General features: G+C 38.0%; 1 protein-coding gene across 2 annotated transcripts in view; it reads right to left on the reverse strand.

Annotated features, from left to right (window-relative positions):
• The window catches only part of MACC1 (MET transcriptional regulator MACC1), a 31967-nt gene extending 12429 nt beyond the window's left edge, over positions 1–19538 (reverse strand). The window contains exons 1-2 of one of the 2 annotated variants that reach the window (XM_084512091.1): positions 19284–19538; positions 2149–2263 (exon numbers count right to left, since the gene is read on the reverse strand). In XM_084512091.1, the coding sequence (XP_084368217.1) occupies positions 2149–2263; positions 19284–19286 (118 nt within the window). In that variant the 5' untranslated portion in view covers positions 19287–19538. Of the gene's footprint in view, positions 1–2148; positions 2264–17341; positions 17477–19283 lie in introns of those variants that run through there. The other variant, XM_084512090.1, reaches the window with a different exon arrangement.
• Between the last annotated feature and the right edge of the window lie 5757 nt (positions 19539–25295).

Raw genomic sequence — 25295 nt, forward strand, 5'->3', positions numbered from 1 at the left:
AAATGCACACAGATCAAGTTGTTATAGAAAAGATTTATATATTTCTTCTTCAGGACTTTAAAGAGCATCAATATTGATTTCTAAGCAACATTAAGAATTTTGTTAATAATAAATAAAGTGTGCAACTGAATTACTGTTGAAGGATGTAAAGCATCATCTGCAAGATGCTGATCATTACCAACTCCTAGAACTATTAATTGGCATCAAGTATACTAAGGTACCTTAAGCTTTAAACCCTTACATTTCAGTAATCTTTGGCCTGTTACAAAATTTTATGCATTTCTTTCCTTTTTTTTTTTTTTCTCTATGCAAAGATTAAACAACTACTGTTTCATTTTTTGAACACTGTAGACACTACAGATAAATGTGTTATTCAGGATTCCCTTTCATGGTAGTGCACATGCATTTAATTGATAACAGCACTATTACAATTCATTTGTCTTAATGGAATTTGTTACACTATCTTTCCTTTTAAAAATTCATTGGTATAATTTATGAATTGCACAATTTGAAATTGAGAGAAATGTTTTTGTGGCTATTATTTTTTGACATTGAAGTTAAATAAGCAAATAAAGATACAAGTAATATTTAAATATGGCTTCTAATAAAAATGCTCATCATTAACAATGTCTATTTGTTGTGAATATGTCTCAAGTCTATATTAATAACAGTTCCCAGAAGCTGGTTTATAGGTTAAGACTCATACCTCCTGCAACAAACAGTGTTTGAAACCTTTTATGCTAAAGTTTTCTGTGACTAACAGTTTGCCATTATTATTCTATAGCATCCCTTCTTCCTACATCCTTACAAAGAATTTTAATGTGAGTGGGGAAAGACAGCACTGCTATTCATTCAGCATACTTACATCTTTCACTATTACACTACCCATAATAGCTTCCACCTTCTCCAAAGTTATTAATTACTGCTCAAATGTAGGAATGACAGTGCACTCAACCAAAATAAATAAATAAATAAAAATGCTGAAGCATTTGTACTTCTCGTTTCCAATTTTTCATGAACTGTGACAAAAAAGCCCAAACAGTGATTATTTTTTCTACATTTCCTGAAAAATCCTGAGTGAGAAGAACCAAAATGGAATTTATCTGGAATGCTGTTGGTGGGATGAGTGAGCCTGGGGATAGCTCTTGACCTGGGCTTGGCCAGGAACACCAGACAGCTCAATGGCCAGCTGAAAAGGCTTTTAATTTCTGCCCAATGTCCAAAAGCTTTCCCTGCATTGTGTTGCTATTACAGTACAATCCTTTATTAGAAAATAAATTAAATAATCCCCAAAATAACATTCTATAAATACATATGTATTAAAAAATAAAAATAAAATAAAAACACTCCAGCCTTCCCCTTTCTAAAGGGTATGTTTCCACAGGAAGTCTGAGCTGAAAACTCTGGCAGAGCCCAAATCATTAGGCTGGATTCTTTTCTCATGCCAAGGTAACAGTACAGGTTACTGAGGTGCTATATGTTAGCAAGGAAGTAATTTCTACTCCCCAGATTGCACAGCAAGTGCCAGACTCACTCTTACATCTGCTACTAAACAAAAGCTAAGAGAAGTTCTATCTTGTGAAGGGGAACGTTCTCTTAACTTTTTGGCTAACAATGAGATTAAAGTCACTTTTGTTTTAACTCAGATTAACTCCGCTGACATTAAACACAATTTTCTACAGGCTAAAAGTCAAGTTTTTAACCAGTACTAACTCCAAAGTTATCTTGCCAGATTTCTGGTATTTTAAAGAAACCTTAAATGAAAGGAGCTTGGATAACAAACATACCCTAAATAAATCCTAAATAACAAACATACACTAAGTAGAATTTATCCATGTAAGGTTAATGGTTCCAGCAATTCCTCCCAACCTGCCTGACCCACATTTATTATAACAGGGCACTTGTCTTTTGCTGTCAATTTTCTCCTAGGTGGCTTTTTGACAACTCCTTGCACTCTGATTCCAGGGACATCCATGATGGCCTGGGTAGTACAAAGCAAAAATAATACAAGCAAACAACAACAAAAAAAAAACTCTGTTGTGCAGGGGTTTACAGAATAGCGGTAACTCTTTACACTATCAGGAACTTTGCAGAAGTACAGACTTTAGGTGGAAAGCCTTAGTAAAGAAAATAACAGAAGATACATACTGTAGGTGGCTGAAGGTGTCCGGTCATCCACATCAATCAAAGTCCCTTCTGACCTGCTCCGAGGAATCTCTGAGTTGTGGAGGGAAGCTGCTCCACTACTGGAAGTATTTTCCTCCTAGAAAACAGTTAAATGTATAAAACATTAGCAAATATGTAACTTGAAAAAGGAGAAACTGATGAATAGTCGAGCTTTGCTCCTGTGATGGGATAAATTAAAAAAAAAAAAAAAATCCTAAGTGAAGTTATGGTGTAAGACTAAATTTATGAAGTCTGCCCAAGAGCATCATAATCCCAAGTGAGTCTTACTACTTAATTTACAGCAAAAATACCAGATGCAACAGCCATAGTACAATGCAGTATCCCAGACCCTGGCGAAGTCCAGTATGTCACACAACTAAATGTCTTGCAGTTGGAACTAAGACAGTTATACAATATCTTCCATTCTGAATGTCTTGAATAAAAACTTAATATATCAATAAAATCACAGAATGTTAGGGTTTGGAAAGGACCTTGAAAGATCATCTAGTCCAATCCCCCTGACAGAGCAGGAACACCTAGATTAGGTCACACAGATCATCGGGTCAAATAAACATCCAAAGTTTCTAGCCAACCTTATCTTAAAAAGGGAATTAGAAGGGGAAGATCTAGGTCCATTCCTTCCTCTGTCAATTGATATAAAATATTACTGACCCCTTCTGCTTTATTATTCTTCCTATGCTCTTCCCTGAGTGAACATCAGTTCAGATTTTCCTGTTAGTCTGTACATGTATGACTTAAAACACACTACCAAGGGGTGCATTCCAGCACAGCAACAACCTAATAGAGGATGCTCAGGTCTCTCCTTTTCTCTTCTGGTTACAAGAAGTTCTGTTTGATTTTGACATCATTTGCATATGGCCACATGAGAGCTGTAAACCAGGTGCTGTGGTTAAAACAAAAAAAAAGAGTCAAGAGCAAACCTCTCACAAAGGCAGGGCATGAGGGACATTCCTCTAAGGCAGGTGACAGGGAAATGGACATTTACAGGTACTACTGCTTATTGCTGTTTTCAGCTGCCCAGGAAGACGAATTGCAGACCTTTGAAGGAGTGTTGGGTATCTATGTGCCAAAGTTACTGCATCCCAACAGCAGAAGCTGGAGGAAGTACAGTCTTCTAGACCTCTTTATACAGGAGAGCTCATTAAATCTGTGTTATAAGCCAAGATCACTTAATGACTTTCCCAGAAAGCTCTGACTATCCTTATACGTAGTGTGGTAGTACGGGATGATTGCCAATAAACACATGAAGACATGGATTTAAAGCTTTTTTTTTAAAAAAAAAATTATTTATTTAATTTATTTAATTTATTTATTTATTTATTTATTTATTTATTTTTTAATTTATTTATTTAATAAAAATGGGGGGAAGTCACAAAGTCACAATTCTGTGGTGTATCCACAGGATAGAAAAGCTAGCTTTGTTCAGGAGTCTGAAGTATTGCAAACTGCCACTTCTTCAGCAGCAACTGCAGCCTACTCAGATCTCGATTTCTTGATTAATTGTGATTAAAATTAAACTAAGCTAAAAAAAAAAAAAAAAAAAAAAAAAAAAAAAAAAAGATGTATTAGGCTTGATTTTTCTGTAGCAGTAAGAAAAAAGAATTTTAGTAGGTGAGTTTTGGGAAAAAGGAAGCATGCATTACATCAAAACATTACTGAATGAGAAACTGGAAGCTAGCTGACTGTCTCCATTGCACACAGGGTGATAGTTGAAGACATGATTTTTTTCTGCACTACAGATGTAAATTGGTACTTTTTATTCTTATTACAAGGGCTACATTCAGGAAATGGCAATCTGTTCAGATGTGGATTTGTACTCAGGCATGATGCAAGGCTGACATCAGGCTAAGGCTGAAAGTTACCCAGCAGTTTTGCTGTTGTAGGGCAGTAAGGACTTTCAGGTTCCCCTGTTGCCAGAAACCTCAGCCTCTGGCCTTAGAAGATCTGATTTCAGACGGCAGTGAAAGCTAGCATCCAAGACTAATAGTTTGCAGCTTCTGTTATTAATGCTGTACCAACGCCAAACTGGAACCGAAGATGCCTCCTTCATCCCAACCTACACTGTCATCCCAACATCTGACATCCCACACCTCTATAAAAATGTCAGTGCTCCTTCCATCTGTGGTAAATAGCAGTATCTTTGATAATGCATATGCATTACTTCAAAGAAATTGTTTTGCATTGCAGCTGCAACTCGAAGTTTGAAGAACTGAACATATATTAACACGCAAGATTTTCAGACTTCTACATCACGGATTAGGGTTATTTAATCACCAGTGTTAGGTAACCATAGTCTAAACTCCCAGTTAAGTGTACAAAAAGAAAGTTTACTTCTTACAGTATGAGTGTATGTGTTGCCAGCACTAATCCCTGACTGACGATTTATTGATCAAATGACATATTAATCTAAGAACAATTCTTTAAATAGTTAATAAAAAGCACAAGTATTTCAGTAGCTCTGAGACGTGGGAGGCAGTAAGTAAAGATGAGGAAAGAGCACACAACAGTGCAAGTAGCTGCAGAAAAACTAAAATAGGAAACCCTAAGGGAAGGGGGAAGGAGAGAAAATGAAAAAGAAAAACAAATCTCGTACACAGTGGGAGTATATTGACAGAGACATGACAACAAAATTGCATATAGAAGTTTTATACAAGCTATGAATTTCTGCAAACAGAATAAGCTATTTCCTAAAAGTTCCTTCTGGGAACTCCTTAAAACCTTTAGCACTAGCCTGGCACAAGGACAGAAGGGGGGGATACTGAAAAGGAAAACTACATTCAAAAATAACCACCCCCCCACCCCCCTCAAGAAAGCATTCCTTGGTATTTGAGCATGATGAGGGAGACCCTTTGATTTAGGCACATCTTCAGGCCAGCCAGGAAGAGGAGGAGGGAAGGGGGACAACATAGATGTTTCTGTGCAAAAAGATGACCACGTTTTGTCAGAATGCCAAGGGATGTGGGAAATGCTGAGGACAAGCTGTATCCATGCTGTGGGGTACTGGGCAATGTGCCTCCTGAACACAGTTACATGATCTGACTGCAGGCTGGATCCTGTCTACTCCATGTTCCAGCCTTAGTGCTGGAAATGCTTAAATCCCCAATGCCTTTGTACAACACCTATACAATAAGAAAAATCTAATATTCCCCCTTTTTTCCATGGTTAAATTATATGACAAATATAGCACCCTATCTGAAACTTTTGATGGGGCAGCCCTGTTAATTAGGAATTTACCTGGGCAAATACAGAAGAATGATCACCCACAAGAGAGGAGAGATTAATGCATGTGGGATAGAAAGCCATGCTGAGCAAGAGTGAAGGGGAAAGGTATGAAAACCTTTTGCTGTGGAAAATAGGGAATTATGTACAGGAAGAAAGGGAAGCTAACCTTTTAATTTGCTGTAGCTACTAAATAAGAAAGATGTAACCTCACAAGTACTTAATCGTACAGAGAATTTTTTGACTGATATTATGTAAGCTCACAGCATGAAACAAGCAGGAAACAAAGAAGTGAACAGATTGGAAAGAGATCAGCTATGGAGGTGACCAGTGAGTGAACCTGAGTGACTGCTGAGAGACATGGCATTTTTCTGTATGAGGGCAAGAAACAGCTTGCTAGGTGCAATCTGCTGTTAAAGCTTGGAGTGCATTGTGTGACCCGTAGGAGCAGGGAAAGCAGGACCCACAGTACTTCTGGCAAAAAGCTGCAACATGGTCACAGAGGAAGAAAAACATATTAGGGGGAGAAGGTAGTTGCAAGTAGAACAGTTAAATTTTCAGAAAAAAACAGGAGATAGATTTGCTGCAAACTGCATTACTGCAGCATGCAATGCCTCTGGAAATGTCTTCCAGGTCTTTTAAAACTTGAGTGCACTCCCCCCCTTCTCCCCCTACTCCCAGAGTCTATGCGAATGAAAACATGTCCTGCTGTGCTTTAAATACTGCTAAGGAAGAAAACAAAAAAGCCTAAAAGCAAACACTTCCCCACTGCCTCTGTCCTCAAAACCAAACACATTCCTTTGTGTTTTTAAAGGATCAACATCCCAGAGCAAGACACTAGTGATATGCCTTTCATTCAACCTTAGCCCTGTTTACCCCTCTTCAAGAGCAGGCTGTATTAACAGCAGAGCTCTGCCTTGGCAGTGTCACCGTGTGGACTTACACACAAACTGATACCCAGCCATGTGATTATTCACAATGATTCATGGCCTTTGTATCCAGAGGGTGAAGCTTTGGCGTTTGCAGAGACAGGACAAGCAACACAAGCAGGTGATAGAGATGTGCTTCATTCCTCAGGCTCACTCAGCTGTCATGTGGAAAGATGACTTGCTAGGTATACAGGTTGAGTTATTAAACATACAAGTTTACTTCCGAAAAGGAAGCAAGTCTTATTCATCAAAAGATTAAATACAGTGTTCCTGACCTAACCAAATACTGAGTATACTGAATTATTTAAATTCCATTAGATGCAGGGAAGCAAAGGATTTATAAAGAGAAAGCAATTACAAAGAAGAGAGATGGTTTCAAAAGGGCCTACACATCATCAAGTCTAAAACTGCCTGTTCTCAGCAAATTAACATGTTCCTAACTAAACATCAGTTACAGTAATGGGACATTTTTATAACAGACCCTTGTTTTTCATGATCTGGAAGAGCTTTACGCAGCTCAGAGATTGGAGACAGGATGTTAGATATGAGTTTACCCATCTCTGGTAACAGAGCTCAACTGTGATACGATAGTGGCCAATGGTAGTACAGAACAGCATGCAAAGCTTTCAGTTGAAGTGATAAAGTCGTTGACTCTGTTAACTTGCTGCATGTGAGACAGTTAAGGATTGCATCCATATCTCTTTTGAACTGAGACAGAAGTGTTTTTTAATGTTTCAGCTAAAGAGCTCTCAGTCCTGTGTTACCTACCCTACTGATACTTAACAGCAACGTCTGTGCTTTAGTGCAATCCCCTTACTTGTCGCTTTGACTATAATGATAGTGAGGTGATTTTAATTGATATATATACTAATTTATTCCAGTTTTAAATAGTTGACTATTTGGTATCTACTTTTTCAAAGTTCTGGAAACATATCAGTTTGTGGGTACTGTAGATCTGCTCACATTCCTTTCTGAACTCAGGGTTTAAGGTTTCTGTAGACCAAAACATCTCTCTACAGAGATGCTTGTAACTAGTGTAATAACTGTTTGTAATAGTCTGACCTACCTTTTAAAGGGTAGGGCTAGTAGTCTTAGCTCAACATAAAAATGTGACCTGAAGTGGGTAATTCTCTCATTAGATTTCCACAACTTCACCAGTGGCTTTTTATAACCTCTGCTTAGCTCTGTGCTACCTACATGTAAGACTCATTGCTTTACAGCCAGTTTGGAGAATACTATGCAAACAGAAATGACTACACTCTCTGCACAAGAGAAGTACCCTTTCTTTCCTCCCACACATCTACACTTCTAAAATTGTTTGTAGTAAGCATAAGGGTTACGGTATTTATTTTTGATTATAAATGTCACATTTGGGAACACTGCTTTCCAGAAGCCTCAAAAAACACACATAAACCTTCACGTTGTGTTTTGGGTTACAGCTGCTGCTTTGAAATATAGTAAGGTTTCTCTTCAACATTAGAACAAAAAAAAAAAAAATAAAAAAATGTTGCCTTCCATCTGCATCACTAAGTAACTTTCTAAAGTGCTGAAAATGGAAAGTAAGGATGCCCTTTAAGTTCCAGCTTCATAAGTTGTAAGGTTTCTTCTTTTTGCTGAACAGAGCAACCAACTTGGCAAGCTTATTACCTTAATTGTTCTTTAAACTCATTTTCTTACTACTTCTTGAGAGCTTTTAAGACCAATAATAATTTTAAAAACCACAATGGATTCTCACTAACCATATACAAACATACATACTGTGGAAGCCTTGAGTCATACATACATGGGAAGCAAGGAAGCATTGGAGGTACTGTAAAAACAGTCGTAGATACTTGGCAATTTTTGACAAGGTTTGTAAGTACAAGATACCTCCAAAATGCTCATTATATTGAGTATTTTTCCCCTACTTTATTCTCTTTCTAATAAATAAGACCTTTCCAAGCTGCAAGCAGAAATTACACTGGGTAGTTAACTGATCAACTCACCTGTCAGTGAAGATGAAACCTCAGGTACTTGCACATTAGCTCTGCTTAAGCAACACTACTAACTTTCCTGCATAGTGTTTATTATGCTTTCAGTAAGAAAAGGCTCCTGCCAGTGCCTAGTAGTGGCAAAAGACAATTTGCAAAGGGACTGATACAAGCTGATATAAACTGTGGTCTTTGAGGGCAGGAAGCAGCTGGGGAAGGGAGGAAAGAGGGGCAGCAATAACATTAACAGTAGTGAATGATTTACAATCTCATGGTTGACTTCAAGAGTAATAAAGGAGATTTCTTAAATATATATATATATTTATATATATATATATATATATATATATAGAGAGAGAGAGAGAGAGAAGCTTTCTCTATCCCAAAGACTGAATTTTGGTAGCGTCTTGCTGTTTAACCCTCTTACAGTTTTATAGAGAAAACAGCACATCCACTAGCCACCCATAAAAAAAGTTAAGGATAACAATTCCCAGAAAATAAAACCTAGGTCAAATTTGTGAACTAGTTTTCCATTATGAACTGGAATTCACTGAGTTACATGTTTCACAGAAGTAATTACTCTTTAACTTAAGGACTGAGCACAGGCAGGGGAAAAAATCCTTTTGACTTTCAACATTTAAATATATCCCATTTGGACCATCAATGTGATAAGGGGAACCCTACAAACATTACGCTTTCTTCATGGCATTAAGTCAAAGCACCAAGGAATCCACCTGCAGAGAAGGGTCACCATTTTACTCACTCACAATGCTTTTTAAGTTAATATTATAATTATAATTAACATTAACAAATGATGTTAAGCACCTGTATCAGCTGGGTAGGTTGTGAAGGTTGTATGTGTTTTTCCTACTCCAAACTAAAATTGATACAACAAAGCAATGTGGCTGACACTGTGCCAGGACCCAATCTTGAACTTTCAGCTGTGAAACTTGATTGCCTGCTGTACCTGTCTGGGTACATGTTGATACTTTATTTTGGACAGCAAAAGGTTGTACAGGCAAAACATGCAATGGGAACCTCAAAATAAATTCAGTTTCGTATCTAGGCATGTATGAAATACCTTTTCTCTGGTGTTCCGGTTTCTGGAAATTGAGGTGAGTGCCTGCAGATGGGGCAGGGGAGGAAATCAAGTAATACACTTCTGGTTCTCCCAAGAAATATGAAGGGAGATTGATACATAGAGAACAGAAATGATGGAAGAAGCACAACGTGGAAACAAATGACTAAAACAGCTACCCATATCAAGAAAATGACTGTATTAAACATGGTAGAATAACATAAATCCATTTGGCAAGGACCCTTCTGGCTGTCATTAGAGGCTAGCTTAAAAAGTTAATAACCATAAGCATAATCATTCTTCAGCACAACCACAAATTACATTTTGCCACAAATTACATTTTGCTTTACTTCTGACCACATAACAGAGACAAGAATATGTGACAGAACAAATAATATTCTTGACAGATTGTGATTATATATATACTAAGGAAAAAAAAAAAAAAAAGCCTGTTTTTCACATATTGATCTTCTTTGACTGAAGAACTTGATAGTCCTTGGCACTATAGAAACATACTGAAGCGAGCATTTAAGATGGAGTCTTAATCACTGTGATACTTTCCAAGGTATACTGCAGAAAGCTCACATTTTCTTTGTTGCTTTTTATGGCAATTATAGTTTCCAAAGCTTGGCTAGAACTTTCTCTGTCAGTAAGATGTCATTTCATTTAAAACATCTGTGCCTGTGTTGCTAGTAATTGGCTGAGCTGTCCATTATGTTACACCTGCCAATATTTTGAAGTTACTTTTGACATTGTTTGCTGAAATGTCAATTTTGAAAGGAAGAAGGGAGGGGAATTCATAAAAACATACTCTGTTCTCTAAAAAGCCAAACCCAGTACCTCTTGTTATATTGCAGACTCTTGCTTTACATAACAATTATACATGCACTTTACAAGAAGAAAAAAAAAAAAAGGAAAAAGAAGGAAAGAAAAACTTCTTAAGTAATCTTAGTTTTTAAATATAAAGCAATTTATGTTTAAATGGGTATTTTCTCTACTAATAAAGGACATTTGAATCTAAATTGTACCCTTAACTACTTCTTATCAACAGTACTGTTAAAAATGTCATACTTTTACTGAAATAATATGATTAATATGCAATAATAGAACCAGATAGACTCTGAAGTGGTAATGATCCAGGGAAAAAAAAATAAATAAATAAAAGGCCAAGGAAGATAAATTGCCACATAATACACATAATATCAGATCCCATTTAATAATCCATCTCTGATCACAGCAGACTACATATTTCAGGTGAAGAATTAAGTGCTACATAAGAAAACAGAGGAAGGGCTGCTTCTAACATTGCTAGTAGTTTTATAATCTGGAATAGAAGCAATTCTATTATATGTAAAAATCGATCTACAGTATCTACATGGATATACAGGTCTACATGGATGTTACTCTAAGGAAACAGTTGAATTCAAGGAGATTTGAGACAACAAGCTCCCAATAAATTCCATGCTCTTACTTGTCAAAATTTAGTTCTTAAATCTTGTTGCTTTACAAGATCATTGGCTGAATTCTCTGCTCCTCTGTATTGAGAAGAGGGAATCTATACTTTTCTTACTGCTTGTTAGAATAGCACATCCAATCTCATCTATGTTTATGCAGTGGTAACAAAGTCATACTTCAAAGAGAAAAAGTGAGAACAAACATTGTGTGAGACTGTTGTTCCAGTTCTCCTCTTCCTCCAGTCCCTATGTTCTATATCCACCTTCATTCTCTCCACTGCACGGCAGTGTCTTTCCCAGCAGTTCTCCCTTTTGTGATACATACCCTTAGCATGGATACAATACCTCAGTGTACAGGTGGGTTTCCCATCCAGGAAAAAGAACAAAAACTATTTTTAGCTGCAGTTAGGGTTACCCACTGAAAACACTTAAAGAACAATGAAGTTCTCAGGAATGGCAGAAACCATTCCTGAGGTTCTCAGAGACAGCTGGCTGACCTCTGAAACTATTCAAATAGAAAAAGTCCCCCATTCTTGCCCAGGCATTCCTATGCTGCCTTTAACCTCTTATTGACTCTATTCACACTCAAAAACAACAACACAGCTCCAGCTGTCTCGTTCTAACAGCCCTACCATTCAGGCTGCTACAGGCACCCTACCTCCAATCTCCACTGGTTCTAGCTCTATAGGCTATTACCAAAAAAAAGTTGTAGAAAATTTATCTGGGACTACTGGGACGTTTACCCAGAGATATTTAAACATCGTGCAAAGCTGCATTAGTTTCACAAATATTACTTTAATCGATAATTCTTATATGCTTCCAAGTGTTGAGGCTTGTCAGATACTCTTCTTCCAGAAGGGGAGGCCAATTTCTGCCTGCTGGGAGAAATTGCCCATAGCATCTCACACATTGGCTACAGCAGATCAGAAGGAATGCTTAGCCCAGGCTTCAGAGGCCCTACAGGCACCAGCACAGGCCATTTAGTGTGGGGTCACTGCCTTCATGATGATGCAAAGCAGAAATTTGCAGAACATAGGATTCTCCAGCTGAGAGCAGTCTATTACAGAGAGCAAGAAGAGTAGAAGGTATGAAAATAAAACTCCAAGGAGATAGATTCTGCTTCCACAGCTTCATCTAAACTGTAATTACACAAGTATTTGCAGAGGTGCATTGCACAAATGTTGCCTAGGCATTAACTTGGTTTAGGTCAGCTACTAACATCTCAGCCTAGGGTTTTATTTGTATAGTAACTTAGACTGCAATAAGCAGAAATGTGCAAAATTTTGCTCAAAATCTGAATTAATTGTGGCATAAAAAAACTTTATATACTGTAGTGTTTTTCTACTAGCTCTTGCGTAGCCATCCACACCCACCAAAAAAAGAAGTATCAGTCAGTAGTTCATCAGTAACAACATGAGAAGACATTTGTTGAGTTAGGTGCAAGTTATGATTTGCAGAACAACAGCAGATTGTGCTCAGCTTCACACCATGACTATATGCCCAAACTGCCTTGACAAACGTAACTGAAAAGTTTGTTCTGTTTCAAAGTTGTCTGATTACGTTATTTAGGTGAGATCATTAAATTCACCTCACACTACTGATTTTAGCAAGTTTTTACTAAGCTAGCTCAATGGTTGTCATCATCATTCAGTATGCTGAATCACTAATGTCCACACAAATACTTTTGTCTTAATATTTTTTAGAGATTAACATTTAAAAAAAAAAAAAAAAAAAAAAAAAAAGCAGCTTTAAGTGAGCTTTAAGTGTAATCCATACAAAGATTTGTCTGGAGAGAAAGCAAGTGAGCTTTTGCTCCACTTTCTCCTTATTAGGAGAGGGTCAATTTGCCACCCAAGAAAGGTGTAGGCAGTTCAGCCTCCCAGACTTATCTGTCCCAAGAGGAATGGGGCTTGAGACATAGATTTGAGGGCAACAGGCATAGAAGTTCAAAAGCTGGCAGCTGCCACTGCCACTTTTATTTCAGAATGTCTAGATTTGATTTATTCAAGGATTTCAAAGCCAAAAGAAACAAAACAAGTATCTTTACTCTCCCTATGCAGAATCAAGGCCACAGACTTTCACCTAGCTATTATTGTGCCAAGCTAAATACATTTTTATTGAATTGAAATTATTAGACACATCCAATCTTGAGACCCTGAGCTGATGTTTACATTATTGTGGGATTCAAACTAGGGTTTTGTTCTACTTTTTCATTTATACTTTGGCAGGCCTAACTGCAACAGCATCCCTCTGCTAAGCTTTGTACAAATACATAGCAAGTACATCCTGGTCACAAGGAGCTGATCGTTTAATACACAAGACAAGAAAGGGCAAGGATGGGGATGGGGGAAACTGAGATAGACCAGTTTACAGATGTAAAACTAAAACACAAATAGATTGATAGCCACATTCCTGTGTCTTCCACTCCTACCGTAAGAACTGCGTAAACAAGCACTAAGCCCCTTAAAAAATCTGTCTCCAAACAACTTGTCCCAGACCACACAGGAAACCAGTGACAGAGCACAGGATGTTTGGGTGCCTTGGGAAAAAAACTGCCACTATGATCAGGGCTTTAACAGTCACTGCATAAATACCACAAGAGTCCCTCTCTATCCCAAAACATTCACACTCTGAGAACACAATTAACTTAAGAACAAGGTAAGTATTCGTAACACCTCCTGAGAGCTTTTGGCATGGCTAGGTTTGGCCTCACTTTTCAGCTATGAAGAGAAATCACCTATCAAAACTGCATACAAGTAAATGGTAGTTACATATAACAGTTGGCAGAAAATTACTTATATGTGTAGATAAAAACACACACACCATTGTCTTTTTTCCTCTCTTCCATGTTTTCTTTTATCTGGTAAAACAACTGACCAGTAGCCAGACTTAAAAGTCTGAAATTTTATCACTTATAAAAAAAAAAAAAAAAAAAGACAACAAAACACACACTTAAAGCTCAGCCTTCAAGCAAATTGCCCTTATGTTTCTTGTACGATACACAACATGAAGGCAAGAAGACTCTCAAGGAAAAAAAAAAAAAAAACAACAAGTTTTCTGGGGAGCACACCAGTAATGTACACAGTACCTCCTGACTGTGTGTTTTGTGACTGGTGTACAATCACGACTGTTAAGAACACACTGGGGAATTCCAAGGTGCAAAGGACTCTTACATATTTTCCAGATTAGCAGCACTTCTCTGCTCAGCAGCCACATTAGTAGACACCTGATGGTACAAGCCTAGCAAGTCACTGTGGGAGGGATCCAGCTGGCAGAGCAGTAAGTGCCTTGTTGCCTGCCAGAGCACAGGTAACGCAGGAGCCACTGTATGCACTTTTTGTTCTCCATGGATCAGATAAAGAAATTATGATCATATGTTAGGTTGATTACAATTTACAATTAGATTCATGCAGCCCCCTCAGATGCTTCTGAGCACACCAATAAATAAATAAATAAATAAGCTGTTATCCTACTGGGAAAGCCAAGCTGGCTTCTCCCACAGTCCATATAGGTATATGGAGTTTAACACTGGGGCTTGTTCAATTAGTGTAATCCATGGCCTATGTACCATCTAGCTGAAGGACTGGGCAGCTTCTCCCCTTGCCAGCTTGTAGTTTGTCATAGGCATGGAAAGCCAAGGGATTTGTTTTGGGTTCTGCTTATCTGTTCCACACCCCCACCCTCAGTTCTCAGCTGCTTCTGCTGGTAATTGTTAGATGTTGCCTTGGAAAGCTAATGCATTTTTACAAATATATTTTGTCACATTGCTCATTTCACTTGATAGTTGTATACAGTTTACAGGAAGCAAATTAAACAGACCAAATTTCAAATGGAAAGCCAACAACAACAAAGAGAGAGAAGCACGCATGCACGCACTGAGCAGAAGAACAAACAGCTATTACTCAGTTTCATGACACTATAATTTCACACGGAGCAACAGGTGACAATTTATGCTGCAGAAATTAGGACAGTACTATGAATAAACTGAGAGTTCTTGTTTCCTTGCTGTATCGCATCCCCCACCTTTAGAGAGGATCTGTTAAATTAGGGCTAGTGGATCAAAGTGAGGGAATTCAAAAAGATGATCATTGAATTGCAGGCTTTACCCCAGGGCTCAGAGTTGCTATTGCATGAGATCACCTATGAATAAAAACAAACCACCTAAAAGTCTTGCCAGCTGCCCCACCCCTCCCCCTAGTTATTTTAGGCAGTCATTTCCTTTTAATTACGCATCTTACCATATGTAGAAATACAGTTTCTTTTCCTTGTAAATACATACCTAAGGTTTGATCCCAATTAGGTTATAGGATTGAAATAAGGTGTAGGATCTTCCAGCAATAGGTCAAAAGCTTTGAGTCTACTGGCGATATTTTTGTTCTTGACAGGCCTAGGTTCAGGTGGGAACTCCAACAACTCATCAAGTCATTACTTGAATGCTCTGTGATACAGCCAATAAGCAAGGAGTTTTTTGCTTTGTTGTGATGGCAAGAGGACTGGCACAATAGACAAGCAATTTTGTTGGCAGTTTGGACTAGAAATTAATGTGCAAACTGAATTAATACCATTACTTTTTAACTAGAGGTCAATGCAAATTAAAGTAAGAACCAATATTTTAGAATTAACTCCCACTTAAAACAGGTAAGTATTATATGCTTCCAGAGAAAGAGAGACATTAGAGAATTCATTCAGAACAAGCTTGGGATAAGAGCTAGTGTCAAATCTCCCAAGTTTTTAAAGATATTAGGCAAGAGACAAGTTCATCCAGCACTGTGATTAAAGCTAAGCCTGCTCTTGGGGATGCCATCTGTCTGGCTGCTCCAGAAAACAGCAGTCCTACTCCTCCTTTGCATCAACACTGGTACTTATCTGGTCTTAGAGTGAGCTGGCCCAGGCACTGATGAGTCAGTGTTCACCTGTGCTGGTCTGTGGGAAGTAATGGCAAGGTGCAAGAAGTGGGACTATGCCATTCAACAGCAGGTAGCCATTAGAGCAACTTAAATGTAAAGCAAGACTTTACCGAAAGTAAAATGGCAGTTCCCCATCTCACAGGTATGTTGTAAAGAGGAATACAAAGATTATTAAGTACTTGGGTTCACAGAGCTCCTCTGATAACTTAAAGAGGTCTTTTTCCCATTGAGCAAGCTAAAGAAAATGGATGATTCAACTGTTTACATTTTGGGTTCCAATAACTGTCATCCAGAGTCTTTTGTAAGTACATATCACAAGAGCATAAGGTTTAGAAGAGCCTCTTCTAGGCTGCCAGAATATTCACTGGGTTTCCAGTGCAATCCATCCTTCAGAGTCACCCACAAAGTAGGAGGGAGGCAGCACCCAAAGCTACATAATGCAACTTTCAACCACGTTATCAGCTGGCTTCCTCCTGAGCAGACTGGCTCAAATAGCGAAGGTCATTCATGCAGGAAAGGGACTCCTACCATTGCAGCACACACCTCCTATAAAATTCCTTGAAGGGAATACACAGACACATCCAAATCTAAAAGCCTTTCTTCCCCATCACCAAGAATCCAAAACATCACTTGTTGCAAGCTATAAGACTTTGTTTCAATTTGCTGAAGTTTTTAGTAGTTCAAAACCCTCATTCAACTTTGCTAACACTCCTTGGCAGGTACATCAGTACCTATGCTCACATAGCAGGCACTTTAAATAAAGTTCTTGAGAGTAGGAAGGTGAGGTCCGTGAAAAGTGAAGTAAAAGCATTTGCTCACAATAAATAAGTAAATGAATTTACTTCAGTTACTAATGCTAGGACAGAATATAAATAACTACCAGAAATCTAAATAAACTGGATAATGTGAGATTAATCTTGTTGCAGATAAGAACATGAAGAGGCATTTTTGGAGGAGCCAAAATTTATATTATATTTGATATTTAAAATTATTCATGTAGATTGAGTTTTGAACTAACTGTAGTTTCTTAGGAAAAGTTTAAGCATGATCCTGGACCATTTAATAAGGATGTTTTCTTGAAGTCCAGAGATACCAAGAAAGCAGATAAGATACTGGGCTATACTTAGAAGCAGATGAAAATACGGGAAAATATTACAGAACCAATGTATATATGTTTTATATTAGTACATGGCCTCAACTTTACTCTGGAGTTCAGTTTCTGAGATAACTGTCTACTGATAATACAGAGTAGAAGAAGAAGGGCTGAAAAGAATTCAAGAAAGAGGGTAAGGTATGAGTGGAGAAGGCTTGCACACAAGAAGTAGAAATTATAAAGATGTAAGGTCAAATTAGAGTAAGCTTATTGTGGTAGCAGCAGAGCATGGAAATATCAGGAAAGGGACATTGTTGACATAGCTCCTTTTTGCCTCTCCAACCACATTCCATTTCCCATCATGGGATCTAGGAGGTAACTTAGAAGAGCCTCTCTCTTTTCCTACAGTTCCAGGCAGAGTTATGTTTATTCTATTTTTTTGTTTTGTTTTGTTTTTCATTCAAGTACACCAAATAGAATTTGTGGTGCAGAAGTCTGACATACCTCAGCTGACATTGCCAGAGAGCTCAGTTATTCATACAGGAGATCCTTCAGTGACGATCAGATTGGGTTGACTGATCAGTTCTTTGAATTCAGACTTTTGGCTTTTACATTAGCATGACATATATTCCTCCACTGTATGTGTTTTGGTGTTTCATCCACTTATTTTGCATTTGTTTTTCAAGAGTGAACTTCCCCTGCAGGGACTCATGACAAAGTTTACAACAGCATGAACATGAGTGGTTTCTTAAGAAGTTTGAGTTTATCTTCTGTGGAAAAGAGAAAGCAAAGGCATCTGACTTGAGACATAGTGAATTTCAAAATTTTTCCTTCCACAGGATACCTTCATAGAAACCCTTCAGATACAGTCCACCAAACAGATATTCTTTGGCCACAAGTTTCAAGTCACTATGATCAAGAATTAAAAGGAAGCTGAATAACAGCAAAGAGTGCAATTGAACCCAATTGACCATTCTTGTAAGGGGGTGGGGAGAATGTGCAGAGGCAGGGGGAGATGGGAGGGGTGAGAGAGAGAGGCAGGAAGAGGAACATTTTAAACCAAACACGTTAATACTCAATAAGCCTTCTACTGCAACATATAATTAGCTTGTTGAACACATTCCCAGAGGATATCATTGCAATAAATAGTTTAGTGGATAGGACTATAGATATTCCTTGTTTTTAATGTACCCAAGGTAAACACTATTTTATGGTTTCCAGGAGGACAATACCCAGCTTGCACTTGTGCTGTAAAGCCCCTTGTATATCACCCACCAACACAGACACTGTGCAACTAATTTCAATGTGTAAGTTCTGCATTGGGGTGTTTCACGTTAACCTCTGTCAAATACATGGTTTTGGGCTAGGGACAGTGTTGCCAATGTGGTAATGTGCCTCTCCAAGATCTACCCGGTAATAATGATCCCTTCCCTCCCTTACTTAGGAGGATACCTATTGCCATTACATAGTGAAGGCAGCCAGAAATTATTCTCAAGTTCTTAAGATTTTGAGCAGTCTCCCTTAAAAAAGAAATCTCTATCAATGCAGAGGTGTTATTAGAGGAGTAGCAACAGCAGGTGGGAAGAGAACAAGAACTGTTTCTCCCTTGTCTTTCATTTAAATGTATTGTTGGGTTTGTTTATTATGGGGGGGAGAGGGGGGAGTATTTTTCTTTTTAAACAGACTGGCCAGTTCTACTTGTCATTTTTTAGCCATAAATAGAGTTTGTTCAAGGTCTGTCAGCATTTGACTGCGTTTAGCCTAGAGATATTACCTTTCAATGATCCCTTTAATATAGGACGCATATGTTAAAGGTCAGAAGTATATGTGCTATTTAAACTCTATTTTTCTGATTTCTAATAGCTGCCTTGTTAACAGAGAGGATGGTGATGTGGTGTTCAGCACCCTTTTGCATGTTCCAGATCTCTAACTCACAAAGCTAGGGGCCAGTCCAACTTCTGCATACATTAACAGTAGTACTTCAGTTCATATAGTGCTTAAAGAAAAACAGAACTGAATGGCAACAGCAAAATAAATTAGTAAATAAAAACACTACACATGCACATCCACCCACCAGCCGTGTCTTATTTCACAAAAGAAGAAAGACACAGAAGGCCAGCTTAAAATCAGTTGATTTAAAGTTGTAAGAGGTTCACCATTATTTATGCTCCCAGGAAAGGCAATGACCAGCACTTAGCCAGTACGGTGCCCTCCTCCAAACATCCCAGACCATCCTAGGGTACAATATCACACAACACAAAACGTACACAGGTTCTGCACCTTTTCCAGAGGTACCTGGCACTAGCTATGTCAAGAAACAAGGCAGCAGACTGCAGCATTAGTACCAGGTTAATAATTACTGCAGTCTTTCAGACCCTCCAAAGTATTTTAAACAGAAGTACTAACAAAAAGAAATATTGAAAGAAAAAATGAAAAGCAAACTCACCATTCTGGAAACAACAAGCCTTTTCCTAGATCCAAATTAAGCCGTGGCTCAGGACATCAGCACTGTTGAATGAGGACCTATTTTTTGCTCCAGCTTTGAAAAATTTTAGCGTGCTGAGGGCTTGGTTAGCTGCTGAGAGCACACCTGGCTTGTGCCTGTCTCTTAGGGGTGCTGAGCAGCGCCTGCTGGAATTTGCAGTCTAGCAGGTACCCGACACCACTTGTGCAAACACATAGCAGCGAGTGAAGGAACTACATTACCCATAATTGCCTTCAGCTAGTTTATGATTACACCTGAAACCTGGAGAGGTGGTGTGGGAGTTTCGCCTTGGGGAGGAGAGATAGGCACACATGGAAAAGAAAAAGGAAATGTGCGTTCCTTATAAGACATTAGAAAATAGTTAAGGTTTTGTACTTTCATGTCACATTACAGGTCTGTGGAACACCCTGGGAGGGGGACATAGGATGGCTTTCTGATAAAGTTTGAGGCTAGAAATAATTAGATTTACAGGCAATGAACGCAGTGACCAAAATCGCATGAACCTGTAGGACCGGTTTGGGCATCTCTCTGCATGTAAGGTAATCAGACAAATGGGTGTGAGGAAGCAAATGAACAAGGGGTGGCAATGGCCTGAGAAGATATCTACCTTTGAGGTGAGGCAGAGACATTCAGGGATAAATATTTCCTTTTAGGCTCTGTGACCTTGAAGAAACAGTAAGTTTTCCTAAACATTTGCAGGTGCTGCAATATTCATTTCAGCGTTTTGTAGGATTAGAGGGACAAAGATCATAGCCACAGAGAGATAAGATAAATGACCTTTGAAGCAGGGTTGTCACGGGGAATTGGAGAAGAGATGATTTTCCTATCCTGTTTTTATTTGCTAGCAGTGTTTTTGTGGCATTTAAGATTCACAGCTGAAGCTCTCCTTTGATAAAAAGAGACTTTCTAAGCCTGCCTCCAAAAAGCTGAAGTGTAAGCCAACAGGATAAAAAAGGTGGAAAAAAGCAAAATCCTTTTTTTTTTTTTTTTTTTTTTTTTTTTTATTGAAGAGAAGATGTCAGTACTGGAGGGCAATTTCCAACACATTATTATTTGCCAACATGTGTGGTTTTGTTCAGTGAGGAACATTGTAGCAAAGTGGGGTCAAACTCAGCAAATAGTTTCATCTGGGAAAGATGAAGGGGAAAAGTATTAGCAGGAAGGGTGCCAACATCATTTCTACTAAAGGGTCAAGCCATTTCAGAACCTACAACATTTCAATTTCTTCAGAGAATGCAGCACTTTCTCCCCCACCCCTTAATCAAGAAAACAGCTTTTCCTACCTGATTTTTGGGGGTTTTAAGGTGGGAACCTCTTCTATTTCATACAACAAACTGAGGTGTTGACTGTGATAGAGGTGAAAAAAAAGAGATGCCCCATCTCTAAGTGCTCTAATTGACTAGATATGCTGTTGAGAGAGCTCAGTTGTCCTCTTAGAGGCAGGAGGTCAGAGCAGTACTACTGATCAACACAGCAAAGATATTCACTTTGTACTAAAACTATTACATAAAACTTAATTGATTTTTATTTCAGCTGCTTCAGTAAAGATATACAGATCTAGTTTAGAAACTCAAGGTCTGGAAATAGAATATGTAGTTCAGATAAATTTCCATTAGACACAAGGATATGGGAAACATTTCCAGGGATGCTTGGTGTCTTACTTGGAGCTGTTGAGAAAGCGAATATTAAATTTTTGTTATATATATATATACATACATTTGTGTGTGTGTAGGAACTGTCTATCATGTATCTCTAATACTGATGAGAATGGCACACCCAAACCAGTTGAAGCTCATTTTATACTAATATCATTTAATTAGAAATGAAGATATTGGTATCTTAAACTCTAAATTCCTAAACTTTTTCTATTATTTTAGATTGTTCTTTACAATTTCTACTTAGCTAAAATCCCTGACTTCATTTCTCTGGGTAGACTATTAGCTAAAAGAAGAAATTTTGGTTCTTAGTAGAAACATTTTTAGAGACAGATGTTTTTGACAATCCATTCTTTTGATTCAAAGATCAATTTAAAAAAACATTAATGGTATTTTACCTTAAATGGAAGAGTTAAGTTTAGGCTGATTATTTTTAGCTTCTCTTTTCATAAGAATGAATCAAACCTTAGTCAATCTAATATGATTCTCAGCTAGGAAATTACTATAGAGGATATCTGTACCTGTAGCTTTGTGGGATCCTGACGACCCACATAATGCACCTACAGAATTCCAGTTCACCTCTGGGCTTCAGAATAGGGCTTGAGTATTACCAGAGTTTATCTGGGTGTTATGTGCAAGGGTGACCAATGATCAGTTCTCACATTTTTATTAAAGTCTTCTACTTCTGTCATGTTACATAATTGAGTTTACCTTAAAGGCATCTAAAGTAGGTGTTTAAAAAACAACACTGCAACCCTATTACCTCTCCAGAAAAAGATCTTACCCATCTGCTTCCTTTTCCAGACCATAGTAACCTGCTGCAACTTTTCTTCGAACATATTTGATGAGACACTGTAGTCTTCTGCAGCTTGACTCATTTTCATAGCAAAGTCTTCCACGAAACGCATTTAGACTGTTAGGTTTTAGGAATGCTAAGTATTATGTGGACTGCTAGTAAGCAATTTTGTGTGTTTAATTAACCACACTGTTTGCGTAGAGGGGGAACCCACATGCTGTACATGGAGACAAAAGCAATAGCAGATGTTCAACAGGCTCATTTGGCAATATATTTCTCACTTTATTGTTTGTTTGTGTGTTTGTTTGCTAAGCTCAATCCACTTCTCAGATATGTTTTTGTCACTGAAATCAATGGAATTTGAAAGAATATTTTGGGAAAGAAGTGGGGCTTATTATGTTAATTTTGAGATTGAAAGTTAGGAAGCTGAGAATGCATGGTATAGGAAAGTATAGGAATATATTTGAGGCATAGCAAGCCCCACATGAAAGTTGAACATGATGGGTCAGTTGATGTGAAAACATTGACTAGTGTAGCAAGGGCAGAAGAACTGTTCAGCAGCAGCTTAGGCTGCCAACTCTGGGGCACAAGCAACATCATGGGATACTTACTTCCCTTTAGACGTGTGTGATTGCCACCAAACCACATCCTTTGGCTTTTTGCAACCTTACTGGTAGTGGTGGCAGGATCCTGGAAAGCTTGGAAGTGTAAACAGTTGTGTTCTGGCTTGATGTAACATAACGTATATGGGATGCGGCAGCCACGTCTTCACTTCTTATTTGATTACAGTATGTGCTTTCCATCTCACTGATTTTTCCTATTTGTTTGTTTGTTTAAATAATTGCATATTTTGATGGCTAAGCCCAGCAATGATTACAGGGTTAAAGTGTTCAGTTCTGTCTGTAAACAAATTTTGTTTTCAAAATACTGAATAGCTGGGCAGAAAGCAGACTATCTTTTTTTTTGGACTGATCTCAGTTTTGCTGCAGTTCTTATTAGAAGAATGATGAACACCAGGGTTTCAACGTGCGTTACATATTGTTCTCATCCCATTTGTTTCAGTTGTTTCTAAAGCTCATGAGAAAGTAAATATGAAGCTCGCGTCCGTTGTGCCGCTAGAAAAAAGGCATTATAAATCCCAAACTATATGACAGTTACCTGCATGATGATTTTCATGAAAACTAGCTGTGACCACTACAACATTATCTGTGCACATGTATGAGTGTTTAAATTTTAATAATAATAATAGGACAAGGTCAGGCCATTTTGTGTATAAATAAGCCACTCACACATGATCAAATACAGACTTTTTTTCTCCTCCCATCAGTGGCAGAAAAGCATTCATGACAGAGATTATCCTGGCCAAAGATGTTTACACATGGGGTAACAGCTTGAGTGTAACTAACTCCCAGTGAAAGGATATTTAATAACCAAGAGATGTGTGGGGGTAAGAACTGGTTTTCTGCCAGGTCTATGCTAGAAAATGTTTGATAGCATAGCTATACTGGCAGAAGCAGTTTGGGCTGGTTTTACTAATTCCAGAACCCTGAGTATAATCTATACCAGCAAAAGCACTGATGCTGCCAGCTCTGCGTCCATGTTAGGGCTGTTGCCAGTATCAAACATTGCCAAAAATCACATTCCTAAGGGACATTACTTACACTAACAAAAGTGTCTAATACAATGTAGGCTATACAAACACTAATGAATACTCCACCCAAGCAGGCAAAACCACCTTTCTTGATAAACAGTGACCCAAAGCAATGAGAAAGCCTTTACCTGGTTTCTGAAGGGCAGGATACAGTCCTGTGCAATGTTAAGCCTCAGAAAGACAGTTCTCAAAGCATGGACAGCTCTGAGCAGGACATCTTTTAGACTTCAGTCAAAGTAAAGACTTGTTTAAAAGAAAAATCTGTTTCATTGTGTTTTAAATAACATAGAATTGATGGCATCATTACTGTATGGGAAACAACAGCCAAACAGCTGGAGTTCACAGCAGAAATGTATACTGAAATGGCTGAAGGTAATAGGTCAAACTGAAACAACACTGCGCAGCATAGAAGTTAGGAAGGAAAATATATTGAGCAGCAAAAGATATATCTATGTTTATTATATCTGCTTGTACTCTGGAAAAAAAAAATTATGCATTGTGAGCTGAAGAAGAACTTAATTTGTTTATAAATAAATAAATAAATAAATCATGAAGTCTAGGTGAAAATACAGTTTCTCTGTTTTACATATATCAACAACTGGAGGGAAATCAAGAAATCATTGTTTTTTCTCTAGTACTAATCTTAGTGAAAGAATAAGTATGCCATGGCCTTATATTAATGAAATGTAATGATTTTGTTATTACATTATTTTAAAAGAGGTGTGGTTTTATTTGTTTGTTTGTTTGTTTTCTAGTGAAATGAAAACTTAAACTTTAAAGAGAATCATCTAAACAAAATATTAATGTGAAGAGGTAACTGGAAAATTGGAAATGAAAAATACCAGAGCAAGAGCTTTCCTGAATGGGGAGCATATATTTGCCAAAAGGAACTTGGAGGAAGGTCTCTGACAGCGGTAAAGAAAAATCTCTTTCTCTCCTGAAATAGAAGTGTGTTGAAACTTGAGCCCTAGGGAAGGACCCACAAAGTATCTTTTGTGACATGGAAACATTTCCTTTCTGAAACTAAAGTTGTTTAGTTTGGTTAGTTGCTAGATTACATTATGCAAAGTCAGTTCCTTAAACAAACTTTTTTTGTGTGTGTGTTTATACCATTTTCACTCTGTCACTAGTAAACCTCTTTCATCCACAGCAGAATCTGCTGCTCTCTGCAGGGAAGATTCACTCCATTCCCACAGAGAAAAGGTGCCAGGTGACCTCAAGGAAAGGAAAACAAATTTGGCTTTAGCATGCAAGCCTACCAACTCAGTCAATAAGGCACAGGCTTATTAATTGGGCTCCTGTGGCCCAAGTTGTGTTTTAGGGAGACATATTGTAGAGAAGTGCTTGCAGTAATGCCTCCAAAACCAAGGCAGAAACAGTAGTAGATGACAGGGCCACATAAGACTTATTCCTGTAGAGGTAGACTGGGAAAAGAATAATAACTTTCAGGTTAAGACATGTCTCTTTTTCTCCTAGTTTCTCATTAAATCCCCTGGACTAATATGGGTCATTTCACTTACATTGCATATCACCAATGAAAATGTTCTACATGACAGTAAAGAAAAGTTCTGCACACAGGAGTGGAAAAGCAAAATAACAGAGTCCAGGCCAAGGAGTTCATGTCTTAGAGTAATAAATGGTGAAGCAAGAAAAACTCTTCCATTTCAGAATATTTTCATATATTTTTAGAAACGATAAACACACTGTACTCTGCTGTACTAAATAACTGGTTACTAGAGAACTGCATAGCGTTTTTGTTGGTGGTGGTTTTAGCCTGATTTCCTTAGGAAAAAAGGCACATACAATCATGTTATGCGGTGCCTAATTCTGTCTATGACTGTCCATCTTTGCCACTGTTTTGTGAATCCATA

This window comes from Aythya ferina (assembly GCF_964211825.1).
Source record: "Aythya ferina genome assembly, chromosome: 2".
NCBI classification, from domain to species: Eukaryota; Metazoa; Chordata; class Aves; order Anseriformes; family Anatidae; genus Aythya; species Aythya ferina.